The following is a 23,293-nucleotide window of genomic DNA, read 5'->3' as shown; positions in this document are numbered from 1 at the left end:
ACATGAAAAAAATCATTCATGTCCTCCTTCACGTTTTCCAAAACCGTGCAGTGGGCCAGACTGGAGTCCTTGGCGTCCCTATCCCTGCCCTTGAGCCTTATGTTTGACCCTCCTGGTTTAGACACTATGTGATGTAAACAGCAGTAACTGGAAAAGTGGAGGTGTGCTAAAACTGTTGACTGATTCTGTACGTTGTCTGGATGGTTCTGCAGTGATGCTCAGCCGAGACCTCCTCACAGTCTTACATATTTCAGTACAGGGATCTGATAAACCTTCCTTCTCTAACCTCCAGTAAGGTTCCTGCAGTTAAACCTCTATGGCCTCTCGTCACTTCTTAAAGCTGCCACCTTTTGTCCTTCTGTTTCACACAAGCTGTACTTTTGCAAAAAAAGAAGCTTTTTTTTTTTTTTTTAAATATATATCTATCCATTTAATTCCTTTTACAGAATGATCAAACAAGGCCAGTGTCATCACATGATCTGAGATTAAGTCATGCTGCTAGAAAAATGTATGGATTTTTTTTTTTTTTGTCATAATTTTGAATCTGTATCAAAAGAGGCACATTTTTTTTTTCTATTAAACCTATAATAAAGACATAATATTGCAGCTCATGCTGTCACTCTTTTCTCTATAGCTGTGCGCTTCGCTTGTCAACTCTTTCACCCGACTGGAGATTAACTTAAGTGTAATTCTGTGCTGTTGTCCATGGACACGCTCTCGGTCATCAAATGTGCAATCTGTTCACTATCACCAGAGCAACACGGCTGTGTTCATTCAGGCTTTAAGTCCTGCGCTGGCCTCAGTATTCCTCACTTAGGCACCCGGTCATGGTTAATCTTGAAGTTTACGCTTTGGTGAATCAGCTCCGGAAAGCAAAGCTATTTATGTACAAAGGGAATGACTGGGCACGTGTCACAAGGCAAAGAATAAATCAGTTGTTGACTTCAACTCTGAGCTTGGAGCTCCTTTTATAAAGCAACTATAAACACAATGAAGAATGATATTTCTGGGGCACACATTACATTATTTAACCCCTTTAAATGTGAGCGTTCTAATATTGCATGACTATATAGTGTTTAATTCATGGATTTCTTTTCTACTTCTGTAGGCACATGTTGTTTGTCCAGCCATCCATCCAAGTCAATTCTCTCAAAAGTGGCTAATTTACACCTTAACATGATTGGACACTGAACTCCACCCTCAAATTCTCATTCTATATTAAATCCATCTCAAAATCTGCAGAACACAGCTGAAACCCTCATTAATGCTTTGATCACTTCCCACCCAGATTACCTCCTGGTTGGCCAGTCTATCAAAGCCCTGAACATGCTGCAGTATGCTCAGAACAGTTCTCTCCTTAACGTTTTTCAGATGCCCCGTCCATGCAGTATTTAAACCCAGAGTACACCATCACTCATTGTGCGACTGTTATGGTAGTGGTAGTATACCTCAGGCCACTTTTTACTTATTTGCTCACCTGTGTGTTTGGAGTCATTATTCTTGTACTTACCTGTATCCTACTTCCTGTTTGAGTACCTGCTGTAAAGAACTCTCTACTAACCTGCCTGAGCAACTCTTGCCCTACCAGCCTCACTACTTACTACTTACTCACTTACCTCACTACTGATCTTTTTACTTACTGGAAATCAACCTTATAGAATGAGACAAGAAGTCACAACCTTGTTTTCTAGTAAATTTACTTGAACTAGTCCTAGCCATGGAGAAAGGAGAGACACTGTACTAAGAGCTGTTTGGTAAACCTGCTAAAGAAATTGGCCTGAATTTGATTTCTGCTGATGCTGCTTACCAGTGATATTCATTGTTCTTCCAAAACACAAAAATCATTAAACCCTTTGACTCATTCCTACATGTTGACCCCTCTAGAAGAAAACAGAACGATTTTCCTTTAAGAATTGTTTTCATCTAATCCTCTAGATAGATTTGCAGTTAGTGACTGGTATTACCTGTTGGAACAGTACTGGCTTCTATCTTACCACAATAGTGTCGGAACAGCAAATGATCTGCCTTGAAGGTACTTTAAGGAAGTGCCTTAAAAAAATATGTTTTAACAGTAGATCTTTCCATATAGTGAAAACTACAGAAGATTGTTTTGACTGCTTGTTTTTGACAAAATAGTTACCGTCACTGAAGTTTTTACTTATTTTTTTAAAAAAATATTTGTTATCTCAAAACGTCAAGTTAACTATGAATGTCAATTTATTTTTTTTATTGAGATAATAACTCCCCACCCCCCCTTCAGCAGCTGAAACAAACTTCAATACTAAACCTTTTTTTCCTAAAGCAAACACCAATGTAACACTCCAAATTGTCCAGCAGGGGTCCCTGTCCTCATGTCTTATATTGAAAGTAGTAAAGTAAATAGTAAAGATTGAGTTACTGCAAATAAATGTACTTATTTTAATAATTATATGATAATTAATTGAATGTAGTTTAATATTTATGCTGGTTGGTTTTATTCTCTGTCTCCTACAATATTTAGTGGGCGTGCACTTGAGTCTCTTTTTTCTTTCAAAAAATATGACTCCTGTAACCCTACGAGCCACTGATTTTCAAGTTTAGATTTGTTTGCAAGTCCATGAGCCAGCCTTTAGACAACGGTGCATGTTCTTGAGTCACCTAAGGGTTTACATGATTTCTAAAAATCATTTAAAAACTCAGATATTTGTGACGTGTTGTGAATGCACACAAATGTTTAAACATGAGCAGAATCTGACTAAAGAACACATTTAAATCTAAAGGTTTAGAGATTTAAATAAGTCAAAGCAATGATGTTAACATGTAGATAGTAACTTCCACAAACAAGCAGCTTTATACCAGAACTGTCAACTCATTACAATCTGATGATGTCTGAAAGTAGCAAAAACAAATGAGGACAGGAGACGGATAAATCATGTCTATACTATATGTGTGCTGGTGCAACAAGAGGACTATTCAATGAGATATGAAACACATTATATGATCTCTCTCTATATATATATAGATTGCACATGATAAAACCAGATATTTTTGTAGTTAATGCTGAAAAAGTGGTTACAGAAACAACAGACATTTCTATTATTTTACTGTTTACAGATAACTAATTTAATATGTTACTTACTTAACTTAGATGCAGGCCATGGTATTTACAGAAGTCTGTAAAGCTGATTAAAAAAAATGGTAAAACCCCACAACATTTAATCCATTTTCGTTGAAATGTGCATGTTTAAACGGACACACGATTATGTAGAAAAACCGACGTTGAGATGATTCTGTGCTTGTGAAATATTTGTAATCTCAAAGTTTTTCAGGGTAATAGGGTGTTGTCACAATGGAAAATCGGCAAATGGTCCATGCTGCACATGTGGGATGGTTCTTAATATGGTCAAGACCTACTGTTGCAAAGAAGTGTTTATTCATCACCATGGTAACGGAAAACCCTGCAGTTTATTTGGAAGCAAAGCCCCCCCGAGTAAGTCCATTCAGCAGCTCCTCTTTGAACAATGCATATGGGCAGTGAGTAATCATTACACTGAACTTTGGAGGCATTGGCAGATTTTCTAAAAGGTATTAAAAATAGAGTTTGAAGATTATTATTGTTAATCTGACCATCTGGTCACTTTATTAGGAACCATTGTGCAATCTACTCCAAAGCAGTGCAGCATCTTCTTCAAATATTTGACGGTTCCTGTGACATGTTTCGTGTTAAAAAACAGGAGGTGCTTGATAGAAGCGCAATTTACGAAGAGCTGTTTCACTGGTTTGAATTCGATTTGACAGTTACAGTCCCCAATATCGGTGTATATTACACAAATACATTGTATAGTGGTTATTGCTTATAGTAGTCTCTTGCTTAATATGAGAAAACAATGTGAAAAAAAGAATTATTCTTGTTCAATTTTGCAAGAAGAAAAAGAAGATGGTGGGAAAAAAAGTATAGACGAGGTACTTCTGTTTTTGTGTGTTTTTTTTTTCCCCCCTAATCTATATGTCGGTTCTCAGGGACCTTAGGCCAAGGTAAGAAGTGATGTCAGTGAGGGTGATAAAACTGTGGTCTTTTCTTCAGTTGTGTCACTTTGTTTTCCTTCCTGCTGGTTTGTAAAAGCCCCGAGAAACAGATTCCTTTACACTGTTGTCACAACAAGAAGTGTGGCAATCGCTCACTGAGGTTCACATTTATAAATGTTTGAGAAAATCTGAAAATTCTGATCACTCATTGGTCATATTTGGAAATTCTTAATCAGATTACTGTCTGTGTGGCAGCTGACGCTTTGAAATCAGAATCAGTAATCAGTTTGGTTAAAATACAGTTTCGAAGCAAATGGGTTCGAGATGTTTAAAATCAGCTCAGCCTGATATGTCACTGTCTAAAAATCCATCCATTCATTATCTTCCACTTATTCAATTCAGGGTGGACGGAGGTGATCACAGCAGTCTAAAAAACATTTTATGGACAAAAGGAAATATCTGTTTCTCAGAAAACCTTCTATGAGTGTGTCATGACTCACATTAAAATAAGGTAAGCTATAATTTTCTGAAATTACCAACTTTTTAGTTTCATTTTGTTTTCTGGTATGATGCAAACTTAAAGAAGAAGAAAAAAGAGGAAACCGAGGGGCCTTCGAGGCCAGCTGTGTGTCGTTGCACATTAACCTCAAAAACCCACTGCACTGATGACATCCATGTGTCCTGTTTCTCACCCCTTACCAGCTGAACAACAGAACAGTCTTCTTACATTTAAATACATTTGAGCTTTAACAAACTTTGATGTTCAATACTTTGATTTTGTGCTGTTATTTTTATGATTATTTGATATTTCTACGTTTCTTTCCTTCTTTTTCGTTAATTAAATGTATTTTTGATCTGCTTTGTAGCTTTAGTTGCCCATCTAGTTTACGCTGTCATACTGTATCCACTTTAAAAGATACCTGCTTTCTTTTAATTAGACTGTACTACATAAAATTTGCTTTTTGACACTCAAATCAGCCAAAAACTATTTGAAAAAGTCATCGCAATCAACGTCTTTTTCCAGGAATGATGACGGCTATTTGTGAAATAATAGCGTCATGACAAGAAATAAATATTCCCCACCTCTGCATTATCTTGCTAAATTTTCCTTTCTAAAATAATTTCTTCATGAAATAACTCACAGCAACATTTTTGTGATTAGCTTTGAGGAACCAGAAGGGTTTTTTTTGGCAACAACAGTGAGTTAACAGCTGTTAGCTGAAAACTTTTCTGCATATGGTGTGAAGCTTTTTCTTAAAGAATTTGAGGAAAGTGGGCAAAAAGAAGTGCCTAAAGCAGCAGAAATAGGAAAAAAAAATCAGCAAAAACCTGACCTGAGAGATCCGTCCTTCACTTCATCCGTCTACTGTTGACTGAAGCCTCATCAGAAGGAGGCACAAGGATGGAAGGATGGCTGTCAAGAAGGGAGGGAGGAAACGTGGAGTCTATGGATCCAAATCAGAAATTTTTAATTTTAATGAGGACATGAGGTGCAACTGTGAGTGTCTACAGCAATCTGTAAAACACAGAGGAGGGGCTGTGGTTTTAGTTTTCAACATGACAATGATCCCAAACACACTGCCAGTGCAGTAAAAGCATACCTGGATAAGACAAAAACACATCTCTTTAATCAAATTTTTACTTCAACATGAAAACTTTTTCGACTTTTGGTGATGTGAAGCAGGGACTTGAAAAAAAACCCCATTAAATGTATAGTTTCAGTTGTGGGTTTTTCTGTGTTGCGTCAACATTTGAATGATTACAAAGAACAAACTGAAACCAAAAGCTGGAAAATAAACCTAAACTCATGTTTAGCCATTTAAGCTCCACCTGTGTCCACTTTGCTGTATGTGACTGGCCTGTATTTGTTGCTGTTGCTTCTTTCACACACTAAACTCAGCACTAGAAGTTGAGCAGCAGGCCATGGCCTCTCCTTTCCTCTGAGATTATGTGTGCGGATTGGTTAGCGCGAGATCAATGCAGGTGCTGTTCTGTGCAGGTCTGTTTTTGAGATTATAGACAATTTGTTATTGTTTTCAGAGAGATGTGATAGTCAGGCATATTGTGCTACAGCCAATTCTCTGCCAGTTCATCTCCTGTCCAGTGTTACTCTGCCCTCCAAACAAAACACAGACCCCCTGCCTGGAAACTTCCTGGCTGATAATGAGGTGATAAAGGTTGTGGACCTACAAACAGGGTGAATTCCCTGTTTTCATGTTGCCACCACACACGCAAAACCAACAGATACAGGCATGCACACACCTTGTTGATCTTAGCATTGGTTTGACAGTCCTTGGACCTGGTCGTTCTATCATTGTGTGTGAACAGACTTGTTTTTCCTCTGCTGAACGGGAGTGCATATTTTAACTTGTAACAGAACAATGCTGGACCTGAAGGGTTCATTGTTTCTGCCAGGAGGGCCTGGTGGAGGCGGATAAGCCAAAATAACAGTTTGGGAACATTTTGGACTTAAGACAGATGAAATGAAGAAAGAGCATGGATAATGAGCTGGAAAGAATGAAGAAAGCAAAAGCAGGAAAAGTAATTGGAGATCAGAACGCAAAAAAAGTGAGTCAGAAAACACTCAGTTTAGCTCTAAGCATGTTCAACTTTGCACTAGTTAACAGTTTTGGAAAGCAGCCATAAGAATTCAAATGTTTTATGTCTGTCAGCAAAAATATGTTATGCAATATATTATACATATTTTTAGTATCATGAAAAAAAGCACCACTCTAACTAGTAAATTCATAGTTTATTCAAACGTAAAGCACAAAAATACAAACTTTTCCAATGATATAAAACAGCCAAACAGTATATATCCATCTGAGTCAGAAATATTTACACACGATTACATTCAAAAGGTTTTCTCTGTAGTTATTGCAGCCATATGCTGAAGTGGTAATTCTCAGAGTTTTCAGCTCTAATTTCTTCTGATCAGTAATTGTTCACAGATTGCAGCCACAGGAAAAATAGCTTAATACAATTTATATATAACTTAACGAGGGCTTTTCTACTTCTTAAACGCTGCTTCGTGCTGCTGGTTGCGTTTGTCCAGTGGTCTCAGACGCCCTGCTGTGTGTCACAGCCCAGCACCTCCAGACGCAGAGCGATGTCTTTGATCCAACCCCGTGGGTGGATTCGGATGTAGCGGGCAAACAGCGGAGGCTCAAAAACATTGATGGCTTCTTCGTCAGGGTCGTCGTTTCCTTTGAAGATCTTTGGATGAACAGAGGAAGAAAGAAGAGAAGCGGTAAGTAAACAGTTTGACAGATTCATGCAGGATCGGACACATATCTGCACCTGGTTGTGCATGCCGGCACCCAGAGCATTTTATGCCACTAAAACATCAAAATGCTTTAAATGCCAACACATTTTGGTAACCTCCCTGAAGAAATAAATTAAAGAAGCAGTAAGCATGTTAGTCATTGTAGTTTTATGGACTGTTTTATGTAGGTGAAGTCATAGAGGAAGCTGGAGCCCATCCCAGACTGACAGAGGCCTCATTTTGCTGCAAAACTAAACACTAAGCCTACCTTTTCTCTCCGGGCTCTCTCGTCTAACACGCTGCTCCAGGAGTGCCCATCAAGACTGCTGGTGACCGAGAACTCCGTCACCATCATTTGGGTCATCAGTGATCGTGCTCCTTGGGTGATGACTCCTGTGATGCGTCTGACTTTCTCCAAGTCAACCTGCAGCCACTCGTGGGGGTTGTTGTTCTGAGGTAAGAGGGATACATGAGAAAACATGGTTAGACATAAAAAAGAGAGAAAAAATGCTTAAGTGGAAGTACATTGTGAAATTTAGGAAATTATTATAAATGTCTGTGTTCGGAAGAAAAAGGTGGATACATTTAGGAAATACATAAATCTTGAGTCACCCATCATTTTAATGTATTTTGCTTGGAAGATGGGGGAGCTGCTAATTAATTAATTAATTAATTAATTAATTAATTAATTAGCAGCGTCCCCTGGCCTACAAAACACTCTGAAAGTCAGTTAACCTGGCCTGTTTACTTGTTCTGCTTCTTGTTTTGTTTTGAAAGACTCACATGTCTTGTTATTTCAGTTTGTCTTCTTTGGCTGAGACACCAGTCTCTGCGTTTAATGAGTCAACAGATTGTTGGCAACTGTGCAGCTAAATCTGATCTGCCACTTTGTTGTTGAGCTGAAGTGGTTTCAAAACACTTCCACTTTGCAATAGCACGGATGATGGTGTAATATGCAGAAATGAAGAGATTTCACCAAATGACTTAATGTTGGTGCATTGTTACAACACCACACTTCTTCAATTCTGTAGCAATGGGACTGAAAACACCTGAATTCAAAGATGAAGAGGTGCAACCCAATACTTCTGTCCATACTGTGTACATTCTGTGTACGGCTGCCTGAATATTCAGTAAAGACTTTGACCTTTTGAATTTACGTTGAGTTCTTACACGGACTGTGGATTGATCCACTGACCTTCTAGTTACTGGACAAACAGCTTGACCTCTTGGGCTGCAGAAACTCAATATTGCGGTGTGTAATTGAATTGACAGATACCCAACAGAAAAAAAGCATGTTGACAGGATCAATACGTCCAGGCAACATATAATATGTAGAAGCCCGGATTGAAACCAGGGCTTAAAAAATGTAACTGATCTATCTATCTATCTATCTATCTATCTATCTATCTATCTATCTATCTATCTATCTATCTATCTATCTATCTATCTACATTTGTGATATTATGTGCAAAAATTAATAAATTAAATTAGTAAAAAAAAACTTTTATGACTAAAAGAAATGGATACATGTTTCTGAATGAAGCAGATAAAACAAAGAAAGCAAAGAGATGTAGAGATGGCCAAAATGAATACCACACTGCTTCCTCTCCCGTATTACCAGGAAGGAGGAAACTCATAAACTAAGAAAATGCTTTTGGCAATGCGATGCATCATTTTCCACTGACATGACTTCGCTGTGCATGGCCAGACCTACACAAGTGCTTATTGTGAAGACTTTTTTATGTACTTTAAATCCTCCATTCGTCATTCAGGAAAAATTTTAGCTGTTTACTGCAGGGAAACGGTTGGCATCAGAAGTCTAAACAGAACTTGAAACTCACTGCGTGCCTGTGCTCTTTATATTAAAACCCAGTCTAAAAATCAGATCTCTCACGCTTACAAAGAAAAGCAAAGAAAATGTTGTTTTTTTTCAGTATCCTGTGACATATTTGCAGTATTCCTGTTTAGTCTAACCTTAGCACTCACTTCAGGTACTAGCGGAGCCAATCAGGATGTTAGAAAAAGGAAAATATTATCTAATTCCATCAGATCCTTGAAACCTTTTAAAAAGACTGTTCTAGGTAAAAGGTAGCGCGCAGTGGTTGACCTCAGTCCCAACTGATGTGTGTGACCTTTAATAAGCAGCTCAAGAGTTTTCCACAAGGACAAATCACACCTCTCAAGTTCAGTGCTGCGAAGTGTGAAAATGATAACTTGTGCAGAATGAAAGGAGAAACTGAAGGCCAAAAAATAAAAGGACAGACAGAAGATTGAAAGCTTAATAAATGTCATTATGCAAATTACTGCTCTCTCAGTGGTGAAGCTTCTTGAACAGTATAGCTGAGGCACTGATGGTGCTTGCAAAGCTGATCTGTTAATATTTTTGCTGCTTAGAGTAAAACATTTTTTAATATTTCATTTGTATTCCAAGATTAAAAACAAACTGTCTGGTTCATGATATCTTCAGTGGGCAGACATATTTTTTCCCAGACATCAGAGTTAAACAGAACTTATGGTCTGTGTGAACTGCACGTCAGACACACTGTAAATGGTCTCCGCTCCACTAACCGTAACATAATCAATATCCTTTTCTCCTCATGTGTAGTTCTGAAATGCTAAATGAAGGCCAGAGTAACTTCCCTGAAAGCCGCCACTTGTTCTTATTCTTTATGTTAATTAAAAATAAGTCAGTGTACAGTTTTCTACAAATTTTGCATATGTGTAATTATGTGTGTGCACGTTCACCATTGGCCTCCAGGCGTTGGCGCCGCCCTCCTGGTGGAGGCGAGCGAGACTCGGTTTCCAGGTACGGAGAAACGAGGAGTGAGATGAGGAAGCGCTGAAGCTGCCATCAGGAATACTCTTCCTCTGGAGTCCGAGAGGGAGAGAGCAGCCTGGCAACGCACATATATCCCACAGATATGATGTAAGCACTTTCACAGTCTATACAGAGCTACATTGAGATCATTCTTGTTATTTTTGGTGCAACTCACTGTTGAGATCACAGCCCAGCAGCTCCAGCCGGAGAGCGGGCCTCTGCACAACGCGGTAAGGGTGGATCCTGATGTAACGTGCCACGAATGGCGGGGAGAAGAGGTTCTCTTTTACTTTGGAGCTGTCCAGGTTGCCATGAAAGATCTACAACAGAACCACTTTTTAGATCACACTTGGCAGGACGGCATGTTTTAGCAGAACAACCCAGCACTGAAACAACTGCCTCACATTCTGCATACTTTTCTTTCTTTTCCAGACTTGAAATTTGCTTGAGATGAGTAACTTGTTAAAGTAAAGTATTTGGTGTCTTACAGCATTTATTTAAGAATGAAACAATTTAATAAAGCCTCCTCTTTAGTTCATTTACTATTTATCCTTGGCTTTTCATTTCTGTGGTGCTTTGACGCAAAATAGAAGCAACTATGAGGAATTGGAAATAATTTTAGCCGTTGACTCAATCAAATATTAAGTAACAGCTTCACAGCAGCAAGTTTCACTTTTCGCTTGAGCTTCTACTCTTCACTTTAACTTTTGGATTCAGTAGAAAGGAATAATGGAGGAAGCGGTTTGTCTTCCTCCAACCATGAAACAGGAAACAGATAGCAGAGCTGCTTTTGCCCTGTGAAATGTTCCATAACACACAATTTCAAACCAGCACACATTAAATGACATCGTGCCATATCTGGAACTTCAATAAAAATATAAAAGTGGTCATGTGCTCTCTTTTTTCTGGCGACGTGGGGTTTGCAAATGACATGTGTGGTTTCTAGTTTTGGACTTTTCAAAGCTGCAGTACTAATTTCCAGAAGGGTTAACATTTTAGTGGTGCATGCCACAAAACTGCAGCTGCTGTCCAGTGTAATAATCTTATATTTAGATTTTGTTTTTAAAATCTAGACATGTTTATCGTAACTGGCCTTTTTGACGTTTCTTGTAAATGTGAAGTTCCTGTTTTGATATATAACAGAGTTATTTGTCATTAAAAAAAGCTACAAGTTCCCCTTATAACTGGATTGCTCTGAGTCTTTTTATAATCTTATTGTCATGTTTGTGTGGTGCAATGACAGTCAGGACGCCTGGCTTATTTGAAGAAAAATTCACTTACTTCAAGCCTCATATCAGAAAGTGTGGAATTAAATATCACAGGGCAATTTCAACCCTTACTGTAACAGATATTCAGCATGTGGACATACATTGATGTTGCTGGTCTCGTTTCCTCTGTAATTAGTCCAAGTCTCCTGGTCCAGGCTGTAGGAGACAGTGAAGTATGTGATGTAGTGCTCTCTCAGCCTTGACCTCACTCCCTGTGTCTGCACACCATGCATGAGGGTGGGTCTTTGCAGATCAACCTAAAAACACAGACATTGCATTATATTTTCCTGTGCCCTATTTTTGGTTTATATGAGATAACTGATTGATTAAACTGATTTTGACATCATTTTTTAGATCAGTTCAGAACATCATGACTTTACGTAAGTGAAGGAAATAGAGCAGAAACAAAGAAAGCTGCACATCTAACCTGTATCCATGATTGCTTGTTTTTGCCCATCCAGGCATTGATATAACCTGACTGGTCCAGCCTCGCCAGCGCTGGTTCCCAGTAATCTAGACACACGTGAAAACACAGTTATAATCCATCTCGCTGTGGGTAATTTCCGGGCTTTCAGATCTCATAAAGTTTCCTGGTGGCCACCAGAGTGAGTTCTTTTCATTTGTATGTTAAGCCCTTCATCTCCTCTGCGCACACTAAGAGGGATTAAGAGCCTTCTTGGTGTGTTTCCCTGCTGAATTGGACTAAAATAAATAAATATAATAATAACTCTTCCCCTTCTCCTGCTGTCTTACCTATGTGATCTGATGCTGTGATCTGGGAATCTTCAATCTTCCCTGATTTCATCCCCAGCGGCAAAACACATTCTGCATAGCAAAACCAAAAAAATTCCATGCATTACAAGTTTCCACATGCACACAAAAATTACCCATATATTATACAATTTTTAGCATGTTCTGCTGGTGCCATCCTTCACCTAAAAGCTCAGTCAATACTATTTACAGCAGCATTACTTGGTCAGAGTACATTGCACGTACTTGGGTCATAGACCAGTAGTTTAGCCCTCATGCCAGCCAGCTGATAATCTCCAATAGTGCATTCCACCAGCCAAGTGCCGACCGTGGGGGGTCTCATCTCCACCGTGCCAAATACACCTAGAGGAGGGAGGAATAAATTGGTGAGCAATGCATTACATGAAAAAAGTGTGTTTCATTGCAGGAAAAGCAAACAAAAACGTGTTTAACCCCAACTGGTAAAAAAAGAAAATCTGTTATTTCAGTGGAAGCATCTGTTCATGTTCATGTGTCATCATATGACGAAGAGCAGTAGAGTCTGGGAGAGTGGAGAAATAAGTATATGAATATGAATATGCATATGTATTTACCAGGGAAGAGGTTGTAGACGCCCATACGGTGTTCCTGCTTAGCATGAATAGTGAAAGGCAAACCATGGAAGTGCACAGCATGGATCTCTGTGTCGCTTCCTACGTTCAAAAGGTGCCACCTGACTCGCTGGTACTGGGCTAACAGCAAACCAGGAAGAGTCTCTGCCACATAGCCGTTTATTGCTGAGGATAAACATTGGCATTACTTATTAGAGTGATTACAGCCCAGGCAGGCAGATTTTACATCAGAAATCAATGTGTTAATCTTTACCTGCAAACTTATTGCTGGTGTGGTACCAGGGATCCTCAGCATTGACTTGACAAGGTGGGGCACAGTGTCGCTTCAGGTTCTCCTCCAGGTACCAGCTTTTAGTTTCATCAAAGGTGTGGAAGAGCAGGGAAAACGCCTGGATGCCTGGCTGCATGTTCTCATTGGGCCGGAGGGTACCAGGCTTACAGATCACAAGTGGACCGATCAGACCTGAGTGAAGGTCCTTCTCCTAGAATATAAAAAAGAATTGTTAATTTTCTCCTATTCAGGTGAATAGTGTTAATGTTGGACATTTTAGTTCCTATCTTAAGATAGGAACAGGGTACAAATGAAGACTTTGCAGACCTTGTCCACAGTGGAGTAGTAGGCCCCAGTCTTGCAGTCAAATTCAGAGTCAGTCGGTCCTTGTTTCTTGGTTACTCTCCAGTTATAAGTTCGGGCTTCACCAGGAGGAACAGGCTCTCCTGGCACCCCGGGCGGAGCAGAGGGGGAGCTTGTTTGGGCAGTGCTGGCCCCCTGGCTTCGGTCATAGACTCCGTGAAGGTGAAAGGAGAACGGTCTGGATGCGCTGTTCTTAAAGGTCACCTGGGATTAGACATAGTGAGAAGATGGGTTTAATTAACTAATTAATTGATGACCATTGTTCACATTTATTTCCATATTTCAGCACCAAGTTAGATAACTGTGATTGCCGAGTCTTGAGGAAACAGTCATTGTTTTACTTTGGTTTGGGTACAGTAGCACTCACAGTAAGGAGATCATTAATCTCAGTTGTGATGACAGGTCCCATGATTCCCAAGTGCTCCTGAAGCTCCCCTCTGTCTTCAGGTAGCAGGAAGTCTTTATCCTTGTAGGCTCGAAACACCACCTTCTTATAATCTGGCAGGAACTTCCTGATCCCTCGACGTATCTCACTAAAAGGAGGGATTGAGTCGAAACTGCCGTTTACACAAATTATATTACAGATGTATTTTTTTTGGTTTTCAGGTGACATTAGGATTTCACATTTTAATGGGGGAAGTTGGTTGCATAAACACTGGGTGGGCTTTCAAACAGTTTCCTGTCCTCTCTCAGTCTTCAGCTGACCTATTCTTATTACACAGACTTGAGAAAGAAGTCAAAAAGGCCAGAAAACAACAGGAAAAATAAAGGCATACTGCCACAAATGTTTGACAGTTTCCTAGAATTTCTGCAAGGAAACTTAATTCTTACCCGTTTTCAAAGACCTGTTGTGGTTTTCTGATGCCGTAGTTCCAGATGATCTCCTCTGCAGCAATGTAGTAGTGCCGAGGTCTGACTCCTCCAGAGCGCACGTTTATGTAATCTGCACCAACTGTATCTAATGTGTCATTCGCCTAAAAAAACAATTCGAATTTATGTAGTGAGACTCGTGCTATTTAATGTCCTTTACAAATGTGCGTGAGACATACATCACGGTACCTCATAACTGTAGTCATCATACTCGAAGGACAGATCAATCGTTGTGTTTGCAGCAGTGTAGTTGACTTCCACATCAGGCAGATCATGTATGAGTCGCTCTGGCTTGATGCGAATGTGGTTTTGCGGTACTAAGTTTTTATCCATATCTGCTGAATTTTGTAACTCTGCAGCTGAGACCTTGGTGCTCAACAGGGGTTCCCGGTCCAGTATGATCTCGTTGCTCTCTTCAAGTTCTACCACTGTGTCATTCTTCTCGCTTTGCATTTCTCTGCTTTCCTCAGCTTTTGCCTTGGCATCGATGTCAGTCATGTTTTCCACAACTTCTCCAACAATCTCCATCGTAATTTCTTCATCCATTAAATCTTCAGAGCTTATGTCTTCATCTGTCTCATTTCTGTTTGCCTGCCTTCTCTGTCTCTGTCTTTCTCCATGCTCTGTCTGATTCTCAGAAGCTGCCCTCTCTCCATCTCTGTCTAATTCTTTCAAGACATCCAGTGGGATTTCACTCTCAGAGGGAGCTTTCCCCCCTTTCAGCGATGCTATGTTCACTTTCCTCAGGCGGCATCTCGGTCCAGTTCCTTCAGTTTGAGCAGTGGTGTTCAGTGACTGAGTACTGTTTTGAGCCCGGGCTTTCTTGCACACTCGAACCAACACTGTGTGATTTTCAGGTCTCAAACCTCTTGGCAGGAAGTCTATTTTATCAATATAGTCAGAGAGATCGTCATCCCTGTCTCCATTCCCGCAGGGACGAACGGTGTAGCGGATGCTCATCCCGCGGTTCTTGAGGCTGCTGTCAAAGGCACTGATCTCCCACTCACCTACAAGAGGGGAAAAGTGTGTGTGCGATACAAAGTAAAACATCCACTTTGCACACAAGCCAAACAACCTTTGTGTGTCCTGTATAACTGCCTTGATATGCATTGTTAAAAAAGCAGCGCTCTCCAGATTGTTACATCCCTGATTACAGTGTCTTTACTGTGTCTGTGTCACTTAGGGGTGGAAATAGGGTACTAGAGTCACACAACAATAAAAAAACAAGACTCCAGAGTTGCCTAAAGTTTGAATCCACCCACCAAACAATATTTAACAAATGAATTTTGTTCCTGCAATTACAACAGCTGACTCTCTCTGCAGATGTTGGCCTATGACCTTACCAATAAGCTCCGTCTCCATGGGAAGAGTTATAGCAGTCATGGGAAATAGGGTGAGGACAGACTGGTAGAGGCCTTGGTACTGAAACATGTTTCCAGTGAAGTAGACGGAGAGGAAGTCACTCTGGGTGCCCACACTGGCAACGTGCCAGAAGGTCACATCAGTCTGACACATCACAAACTGACGCCTGCTGAACATGATGCCATTTACACCTGAAAGGAATTAAGCAAATCAAATGATTTATTTTTCAACTTCTGATGATTATTTTAGATTTTGTGTTCAAAAGTGGCTTTCATTTCAGTAACAACCACCGAAAAGAAGTAAACGTAACTCACTGTAAATGACATTTGAGTTGTAGAAGTCGGGGTCCGTGGTGTTGAAGGACTTTTGAGTGGACTTCCGCATGTTTTCATCAAAGTACCAACTCCTGTTCTCATCAAATATGGCGAATATTAAGCTGAACTTCTTATCTGGTCCCAACTGCATGCAAAAACAGGATTCAGCAAAACACAGAGCAAGCTGCTATGTTACGTCAGTGCACATTAACGGTTGTGGCTGCAGCTTGAAAACGTTAACATTCTCCTCACCAGTCGTCCTCTGAAATCGATGGCGTCGTACTTGCAGATGAGCAGGGTGCCCACCAGCCCAGAGGCCAAGTCCCTCTCTGGGGAGACAGTGCTTTGATACAGCTGGGTCAAACACGTGGGGTCTCCTTCCAAGGGCCCATCATCTGTTGTTAGCCTCCAAATGTAGCCAAACGTCTTGTTGGGGGGCACACCCATTGAGTGCAGGTCACTCTCTGCAGCTGTTTGGTTAGATTTGAAAAGACTTTGTGAATGAAATCATTAGGCGTTAATAAAGATAATCAATCAGATGTTAGAGTCTGTCATTTTGGTGACAGGGACTAATCAAAAACAGTCACGTTTAACTTGTCAATTTTAAAGGTGCTGTGTTTAAAACTGTCATTTATTTCTTGACTTTATCTGTGTGCTTTTCGGATCAGTAATCTGCTACTGCAGGGATTATATTTACAGATTAAAAGTGGGGAAATTACCTTAAACAGTGTGAGAAACCTTAAAAATGCTACCTCGCAATGACTAAAATTAACTTTTCGATGTCTGACAAAACCACTCAAAACTGAGAGACAATCATTTTGTCTCTTAAGCTTACCATTTGTGGATCTTTGCAGCGGAAAGATCTTGGTAAGGCCGTTGGGGTAGATATTGAAAGGGCGACTGGCCAGGTTCTTAAAGGTGATCTGCAAAATATTAAAGCCATTCAAAGGTAGGTTCACCTCTCAGTCTGGTGTGATTCTGATAGTTTTTGCTTAAATTTAAGGATGCAAAACTCTGAAATGTTATTCACTCACATGGAACTGATCATTGACTTTTCCTTTCAGAATCGGGCCGAGGAGTGGGCTGTCAGGGTCTTTCCGCTGAGTGAAAGATCCATCTGTGTATTCCACATACACAACCTTTTTATACTGGTAGCTGAGGTGGTGTGAAGCTGAAGGCAAATATCTGGACTGGAACTCACTGATGAAGCAAAGAGAAAACAAACATTGAGTTAAACAAGTGTCGCTCTGTTTTTCTTCTGCTCTTCTGCTATGATTCCTCTCAGTACCTGTCAGAGGGTTTGAGATGAGGAGCGTAGTTCCAGGTGACCTCTTCAGCAGCAATATAATGCACCCAGGTTTTGGACTCCTGTCCTCTGAGGCTTCTGACTTGCAGTTGTGTATTCTTTGGTTTAACGTTGATCACGTTGAACAAATCGCCGTCGTCGAAGTTCTCGTCGCTGTAGTCCTCCTCGTGTTTGACTTGACGCCGGTTGGGCGCTGGAGGAGTAACGACCTCGGGGCATTTTTTCTCCACTGTGAACAATGCGTTCATGCCATCTGGGGCAAGCAGACGTGCACAATGAAAAGAAAGACTCGCAAAACAACAAAATGAATAAAATGTTCTGGTTCTGGAATCTTGGTCTTTCTTACCATGGCGGTGAGCATGTATTTTGCAGCTGATTAGAAAGCTGCCGATGGTGTGAGGTCTCATTTCTGCGGTGATAAAGCTCATGGGGGTTACCTCCACGGTGACTTTACGATGGTTCAATATCTGAAGAAAAAAAAAGCAAACAAAGGCAGTGTAGTGCACATTTAAGATCGCGTTTAAAAATCTAACATCACCTAACTCTTAGAAAGAAAACACGTATCCCAAAATGCTTTGCTGTGACAAACACGGTTTAATGAGCTTTATTATATATCTGTTGCACTGTTTCTGAAGCCAAACTGAGTGTAGTGTTGTATAGAAAAGTAATAGGCAATAATAAGGAAGCAGCACATATTCCTTAATCTAAGTGTATTCTTATTACATATACATGTTCCTGCCCTTCCAGAATGAAACATTAGATTACCGTCAAAGAATGATCCTGAAACTGAATGGAGTGGATTTCTGGAGCTGTGCTCATGCCTATCAGATGCCAGAACACAGGATTTCGCCCCTGACACATTGTCAACCCTACACACAAAAACACAGAAACAGAGAGAGTGGGTAAGGCGGAATAAAATGTGACCAAATTCCTGTGACGACCAAATACAAAGCAGCCACTGATAAGCTGTGCCCGCACAGTGTTAGCGGCAATTAACATTACAGCATGACTTTCTCGCTGTAATGTTAAGTGATTTCTGTTCTGAGTCAGGCTCTTTGATTACCAGGTAACGTTGAGTTAACAAAGCCATTGATGGTGTGGTATTCCTTCTTGCCGTTGCTCCTTTTGAACTTCTCTCTGCTCACCCTCTCTCCAACCTCTCCATACCAGCTTTTGGTCTCATCAAACACTGCAAAAAACAGGACGAACGCCGAATATCTCCTCTCCTCGTCTTCTGTGAAGGCACCTGAAGGAAGACAGGCATAATTCACACGATGCAGGATGCGATAAAAGGATCCCATCGAGTACATTTCCACAATTCCTTACACTCCTTTGAAATTCTCTTTCCAGTCCACTGCTTTTATCTCCATGCAGTGCTATCATAACTATACCTCTAACTGAAACATAACAGAGTCAGAGTAGTTAAAGCTAGATGATGCTCTGATTAAGATGGCCTTATTTCTTTCTTTTTATGTTTTTGATTTTTGATAGTATGTGTTTATGGAAAATACCAACAGAAAGATGAGTCAGTAGCATTCTTACTTGCTTTACAGATAAGCAGAGCACCAATGAGTCCTGAGTTGAGGTCTCTGACTGTATCGACTCGTGATGTGTATGAGTAGGTGAGGCAATCGGGGTCGCTGGTGGTGGGGCCGTCTTTAGGGCTGATGTCCCACACATACTCATAGTATCCTCCAGGAGAGACGGCATCATCTTCCTTCTCCTGGCCTGCTGTGGAGTCGTCATACCCAGCTCCTGGAAAGAAACCACATGTAATCACTTTGTGACTCATCCGTACCCTTCAAGCAGTAGAAAGAATTGAAAGCAGAAAATACACTCTCTAGCCACTCTGTCTTAAAACTCTAATCAGCCAATCCCATGACAGCAAATCAGCGCATCATTAAGGCATGTAGATAGGTAGTCAAGATGATGTGCTAAAGTTCGTCTTGGGCCAGAACCATGTCACAAAACTCAAATAATCTCAACTGGTTCATTGGACACAACATTGAGTCTGCTGTGCTCAAAATGCTTCCAAAGTCACCAAATATCCAATAGAGCAGATGTGGTGGAACGGGAGATTCACATCGTGGATGTGCCACCGACAAATCTGCAGTAACTGTGTGATGCTATCAAGTCAATATGGACTAAAATCTCTGAGGAATGTTTCCAGCACCTTACTGAGTCTGTGACATGTTGAATGAAGCCAATTCTGAAGACACAAAGAGGTTCTAACCCATTACTAGCGAGGTGTAGCTAATAGAGTGGTTGATGAGTGGCGGCTTGTGGTGACGCTGAAGTGATTGGATCTGCTTCATCAAATCCCGTTCCTGGACATGGCAGAAGCTGCTTTTCAGATTAGGATAAGCGCAGTTATAGGAATCTATCCTTTGGTGGTAAGACATGAACTGCTTACAGAAACTGACTGCATTAGATCCATGGCAGCATTAATCTGTAGGGGGGTTATTAACACTAAGAACCTTCTTAAGTCAGTGATATTCAGCTATATCCTCGACGGTTGGGTAGTGTTGAAGATGAAAGAAGTTTAAAGACTGACTGTTTGGCTCTCACAGGCAGTGCAATATCTGCACACGCAAGATAATGAAAACCGTTTCTCTTGGTAATTTCTAAGGAATGAGGTGGCAACTGTTATTTCCTGAGTTCTGTATAACTTACGAAACCGTTTTCATGATCAAACCATTAATAAGCCTTAACAAGCAGTTTTTTTGAGGTACATTTTGATTCAGATAACATATTTTCAGACTCAAGCAAAACCGGAAAAGTGTTGATCTCAGCCAAAGTAGTACTGGAAAGCAAGGATCTGGGCTTTTTTTTGTGAATGAACATTATGTTTAAACAGACATGAGTCAGAAAGCTGAGTCAAGTTCTTGCTAGCTGCTTGGTGAGGAAGAACAGAATCCTACTGAGTAAGGTTCAACTTGTGAGTAAGTTTATGAGTGAAAGCAAGACAAATTCTTTCCATTCTGTTACTCCAACCTTCAGATTGTTTCCAGTAGGTGATCCCTACAGGGCTGATACTGTAGGGCTGAGAGGCTAGGTTTTTGAAGTGGACCACCACCGTTTCACCAGCCTGCGTGACGATCACAGGGCCTTGAATCCCTGCAAGAAAATTACATCATTTTTTATTTTCTTTTTAAAAGAATTCAAACAATTCAGGCAAAAAAAGTTGAATTTGTTTCTTTTTTTTTTTTCAAACCACTCAGAAAAATTGTCTGACATTCAAAAAATATGGTATGATACAAGCACTTATGGCTTTTTTTTTTATTGATTATTGAAAATATGTACAAGGAGACTTACCTGTCCATGCTGGTCTTGGCTTGGGAACAGTGTATGTAGAGTCCGTATACTCCCTATAAATTGCTTTGATGTATTTTTGCGGAATGTCCTTGGATGTCCTTCTTAAAGATAAAAACACGCATAAAAATATGAAGAGAAACTTATGAGAAAACTGACTTAAAATATCCTTATTAGCTCTTCCTTAATAAAACTGCATTTAATTTACTTCGAGTAATTCAAAAGTAATTTAAAGAAACAAAACAAAACAAAAATTACATAAAGAAAAGCTAAAAACATAAAAGCAAAACTAACCTAACTGACTGGACACAGATTTTTCTGAAGCTAAGTCTTCTTCTTCATTTGGAAACATAATCATCACAATTATTTACCAACCGAACAGACTGCTCGTGATTTCATTTGTCTAAATCAGACTTATATTTAAGAAAGAGTTTACCTTTGTTCAGTTGTTGGGTGAGGCTCGTAGTCCCAGCCGATTTCTACAGCTGCTATATAATACTCTCTTACAGTAGCACCTGGCTGCTGCGCTTGCTCGACGGAGGAGCAGAGGAGAGGCAGCAGAAGCGCGAGTGTCGCTCTCATCGCTGCGTGCGCACTTGTCGGCTCCATGGCGTCCCGGGTCGAACACTGCCACGGCTCTGGTGCGCCTTCCGTGGGCTGAGATATTTAAAGGGAGGAGGGCGGAGAGGGGCCAAGTCACTGAGAGGTTCAAGCACGCGGGGGATCTGTGGTGGCTGGGGAGTGTGTGAGTGAGATTGCGCGCTCTGCTGTGGTAACATTACATGACAGTGTTCCAGGAAAGAGATTTATCTAACTTTGCTACACCATGTGGCGCCCAGAGTCAGAAAGTTACCCCGAGTCACACATTCTTAAATACTTGTAATTAAGGAGCTTTATTCATACACACACTCACTCTTACATTCAGCCTCAGTTTTCCATATTGGAAACATTATTGATAAATAATTATGAAACACAAGCCAAATATCCCAGTTTTACAAAGGTTCATATATACTCATAATGGACATCAATTGTATTTTGGGGCTTTTCATGATTTCTTTAAACAGTTTTTTTTTTTTTAAAAGTTGGAACGATTGTCCTGCACATTCGTTAATCACAAGAATCGGGTGCACAAGTTTGACTTTTTGGGGGATTTTTCCTAATCCACACAGTGTCGAAAGTACACAGACGGACACACACCGCCTCTGACATTTGGTTAAATGTGTAAGTCGCACATGAACTGATGCTTTTGGAAGTTTTTGGCATAATTCTGGCTGGATATTTGAACACTCATCTCGGCAGAATTCATGACAACTCATTGCTTTCCTGAATTTAAGCATAGTCTGCAAATCTTTGGCAGAGTTGAGCTCAGGGCTTTAGGAAGGGCATTCCAAAAGTCCAATGTTAGTCTGCTTTATCTATTCCAAAACCAGGAACACTGTCCTGTTGAAATACCCAGTTGTGTTCAAGATATCTAGATTTTTATTTGAGTTATGGCTCCCGCTTCATTGTTTCATCCACTGTGCAATGCACCACTGCCACTGGCAGCAGAACGGCCTCAGAGCATGATGCTACCACCACCATGCTCGACAGCTCAGACAGTGCTGTCAGGTTTGAATGCATCACCTTTACTCTTCCAAACAGACCGCTTGTCATTGTAGCCCAACAGCTCAGTCTTTGTTTCGTCTAACTAAAGAATTTTCTCCAGAAGGTGTTTTAACTTTTCCATGTAGGCAGCTGCAAATTTCAGTTGAACTTGAAGGTGTTGATTTTGAAGGAAGGGCTTCTGTCTCAGTTGGTACTCTCTCAGTCTCAAAGAGCACAGGCTGTTATTTAGCTTATTTATAAAGAGCAAATATTGACGAATAACAGGTAAGTGGAGTGGAATTGGAATAGCAATGCTTTTAACATACCTTGCAAGTATTGGGTTGAACCATTTTTGCCTTCAACACAGCCTTAATTCTTCACAACATAGATTCATCAAGGTACTAGAAAAATTCTTCAGAGATTTTGGTCCAAATTGACATAATAGCATCACACAGAGGCTCCAGATGTGTGGTTCCACATCCTTGATGTGAATCTGCCATTGCACCACATCCCAAAGGAACTCTATTGGACTCAGATCTGGTGACTGTGGAGGCCATTTGAGTACACAGTCATTATCAAGAAACCAGTTTGAGCAATGTTAGATGGTGTGTTAACTTGTTGGAAGAAGCCATCTGAAATTGGAATGGGCATGGTCATCAATACTTGTCATCTCTTTTCCAGATCATTCCCTATACTCCCCACAGATGTTTGTGCAAAAACCCCCACTACATCAGCAGTTTATAAAATACTCCAACAACCGTCACAACGGCACTTAGCTAACCTTTCTTCCCCATCTGATGATCCCTTAAAACTTCAGCAGGTTGTCTTCCTCATGTCTTTGTGCCTAAAAGCATTGAGCTGTTGCCATGGAATTTGTCAATATTTAATGAGCAGTTGAACAGGTTGGTAAGTGTATACTTGACTATTTGAAAATAGCATTCACCAATGGACTGCCTGCATTTACAACTTTATAAAAAGAAAGAAAAAAACAGAAGCAAGAAGAGTTTTGCTATTAACGTGCCTTAATGGGTTTCCAATGTTTAATAGCCAAACAATAGCAATAAATGAATACCTGCATTATGAAACTGTACCTCTACAAGAAATTATCACTACACACCTTTCACCAATATATCCCTTCATACGTTCTTCATGCACTGTGTAGTGTTTACAAAAATGTCAAAGAGACAGAAAAGA

The 23,293-nt window shown here is 40.3% G+C and overlaps 1 protein-coding gene across 2 annotated transcripts; it reads right to left on the bottom strand.

The window, feature by feature from the left end:
* Positions 1-6,738: 6,738 nt before the first annotated feature.
* Positions 6,739-21,213, bottom strand: f8 (coagulation factor VIII, procoagulant component). 2 transcript variants are annotated; one of them, XM_040016366.1, is made up of 27 exons: positions 20,952-21,210; positions 20,519-20,619; positions 20,198-20,320; positions 18,746-18,958; positions 18,267-18,449; positions 17,969-18,072; positions 17,550-17,670; positions 17,186-17,456; positions 16,932-17,097; positions 16,733-16,820; positions 16,150-16,367; positions 15,898-16,042; positions 15,565-15,774; positions 14,411-15,228; positions 14,183-14,325; positions 13,719-13,884; positions 13,316-13,555; positions 12,971-13,199; positions 12,700-12,882; positions 12,353-12,469; positions 12,110-12,181; positions 11,784-11,869; positions 11,458-11,613; positions 10,264-10,408; positions 10,016-10,164; positions 7,539-7,721; positions 6,739-7,221 (listed from the first exon to the last, which is right to left on the bottom strand). In XM_040016366.1, the coding sequence occupies exons 1-27, from the start codon at positions 21,122-21,124 to the stop codon at positions 7,066-7,068; spliced, it is 4,959 nt and encodes a 1,652-aa protein (XP_039872300.1). In that variant the 5' UTR covers positions 21,125-21,210; the 3' UTR covers positions 6,739-7,065. The 2 variants fall into 2 exon arrangements, with proteins under 2 accessions (XP_039872300.1, XP_039872301.1); XM_040016367.1 differs by having other exon boundaries at positions 7,066-7,221; positions 20,519-20,616; positions 20,952-21,213.
* Between the last annotated feature and the right edge of the window lie 2,080 nt (positions 21,214-23,293).

The sequence above is a fragment of the Simochromis diagramma genome, unplaced genomic scaffold, assembly GCF_900408965.1.
Source record: "Simochromis diagramma unplaced genomic scaffold, fSimDia1.1 OVJJ01000685.1, whole genome shotgun sequence".
Classification (NCBI taxonomy): Eukaryota; Metazoa; Chordata; class Actinopteri; order Cichliformes; family Cichlidae; genus Simochromis; species Simochromis diagramma.
This window is presented reverse-complemented; position numbering and strand designations above follow the sequence as displayed.

Excerpts from the sequence above, each read along its gene's own strand:
- f8 (XM_040016366.1), bottom strand. The coding sequence starts at position 21,124 with ATGGAGCCGACAAGTGCGCACGCAGCGATGAGAGCGACACTCGCGCTT. Across the intron at positions 15,775-15,897 it reads CAACTCAAATGTCATTTACA|GTGTAAATGGCATCATGTTC; the intron begins GTGAGTTACGTT and ends AATTCCTTTCAG. Across the intron at positions 13,200-13,315 it reads ACTACTCCACTGTGGACAAG|GAGAAGGACCTTCACTCAGG; the intron begins GTCTGCAAAGTC and ends TTTATATTCTAG.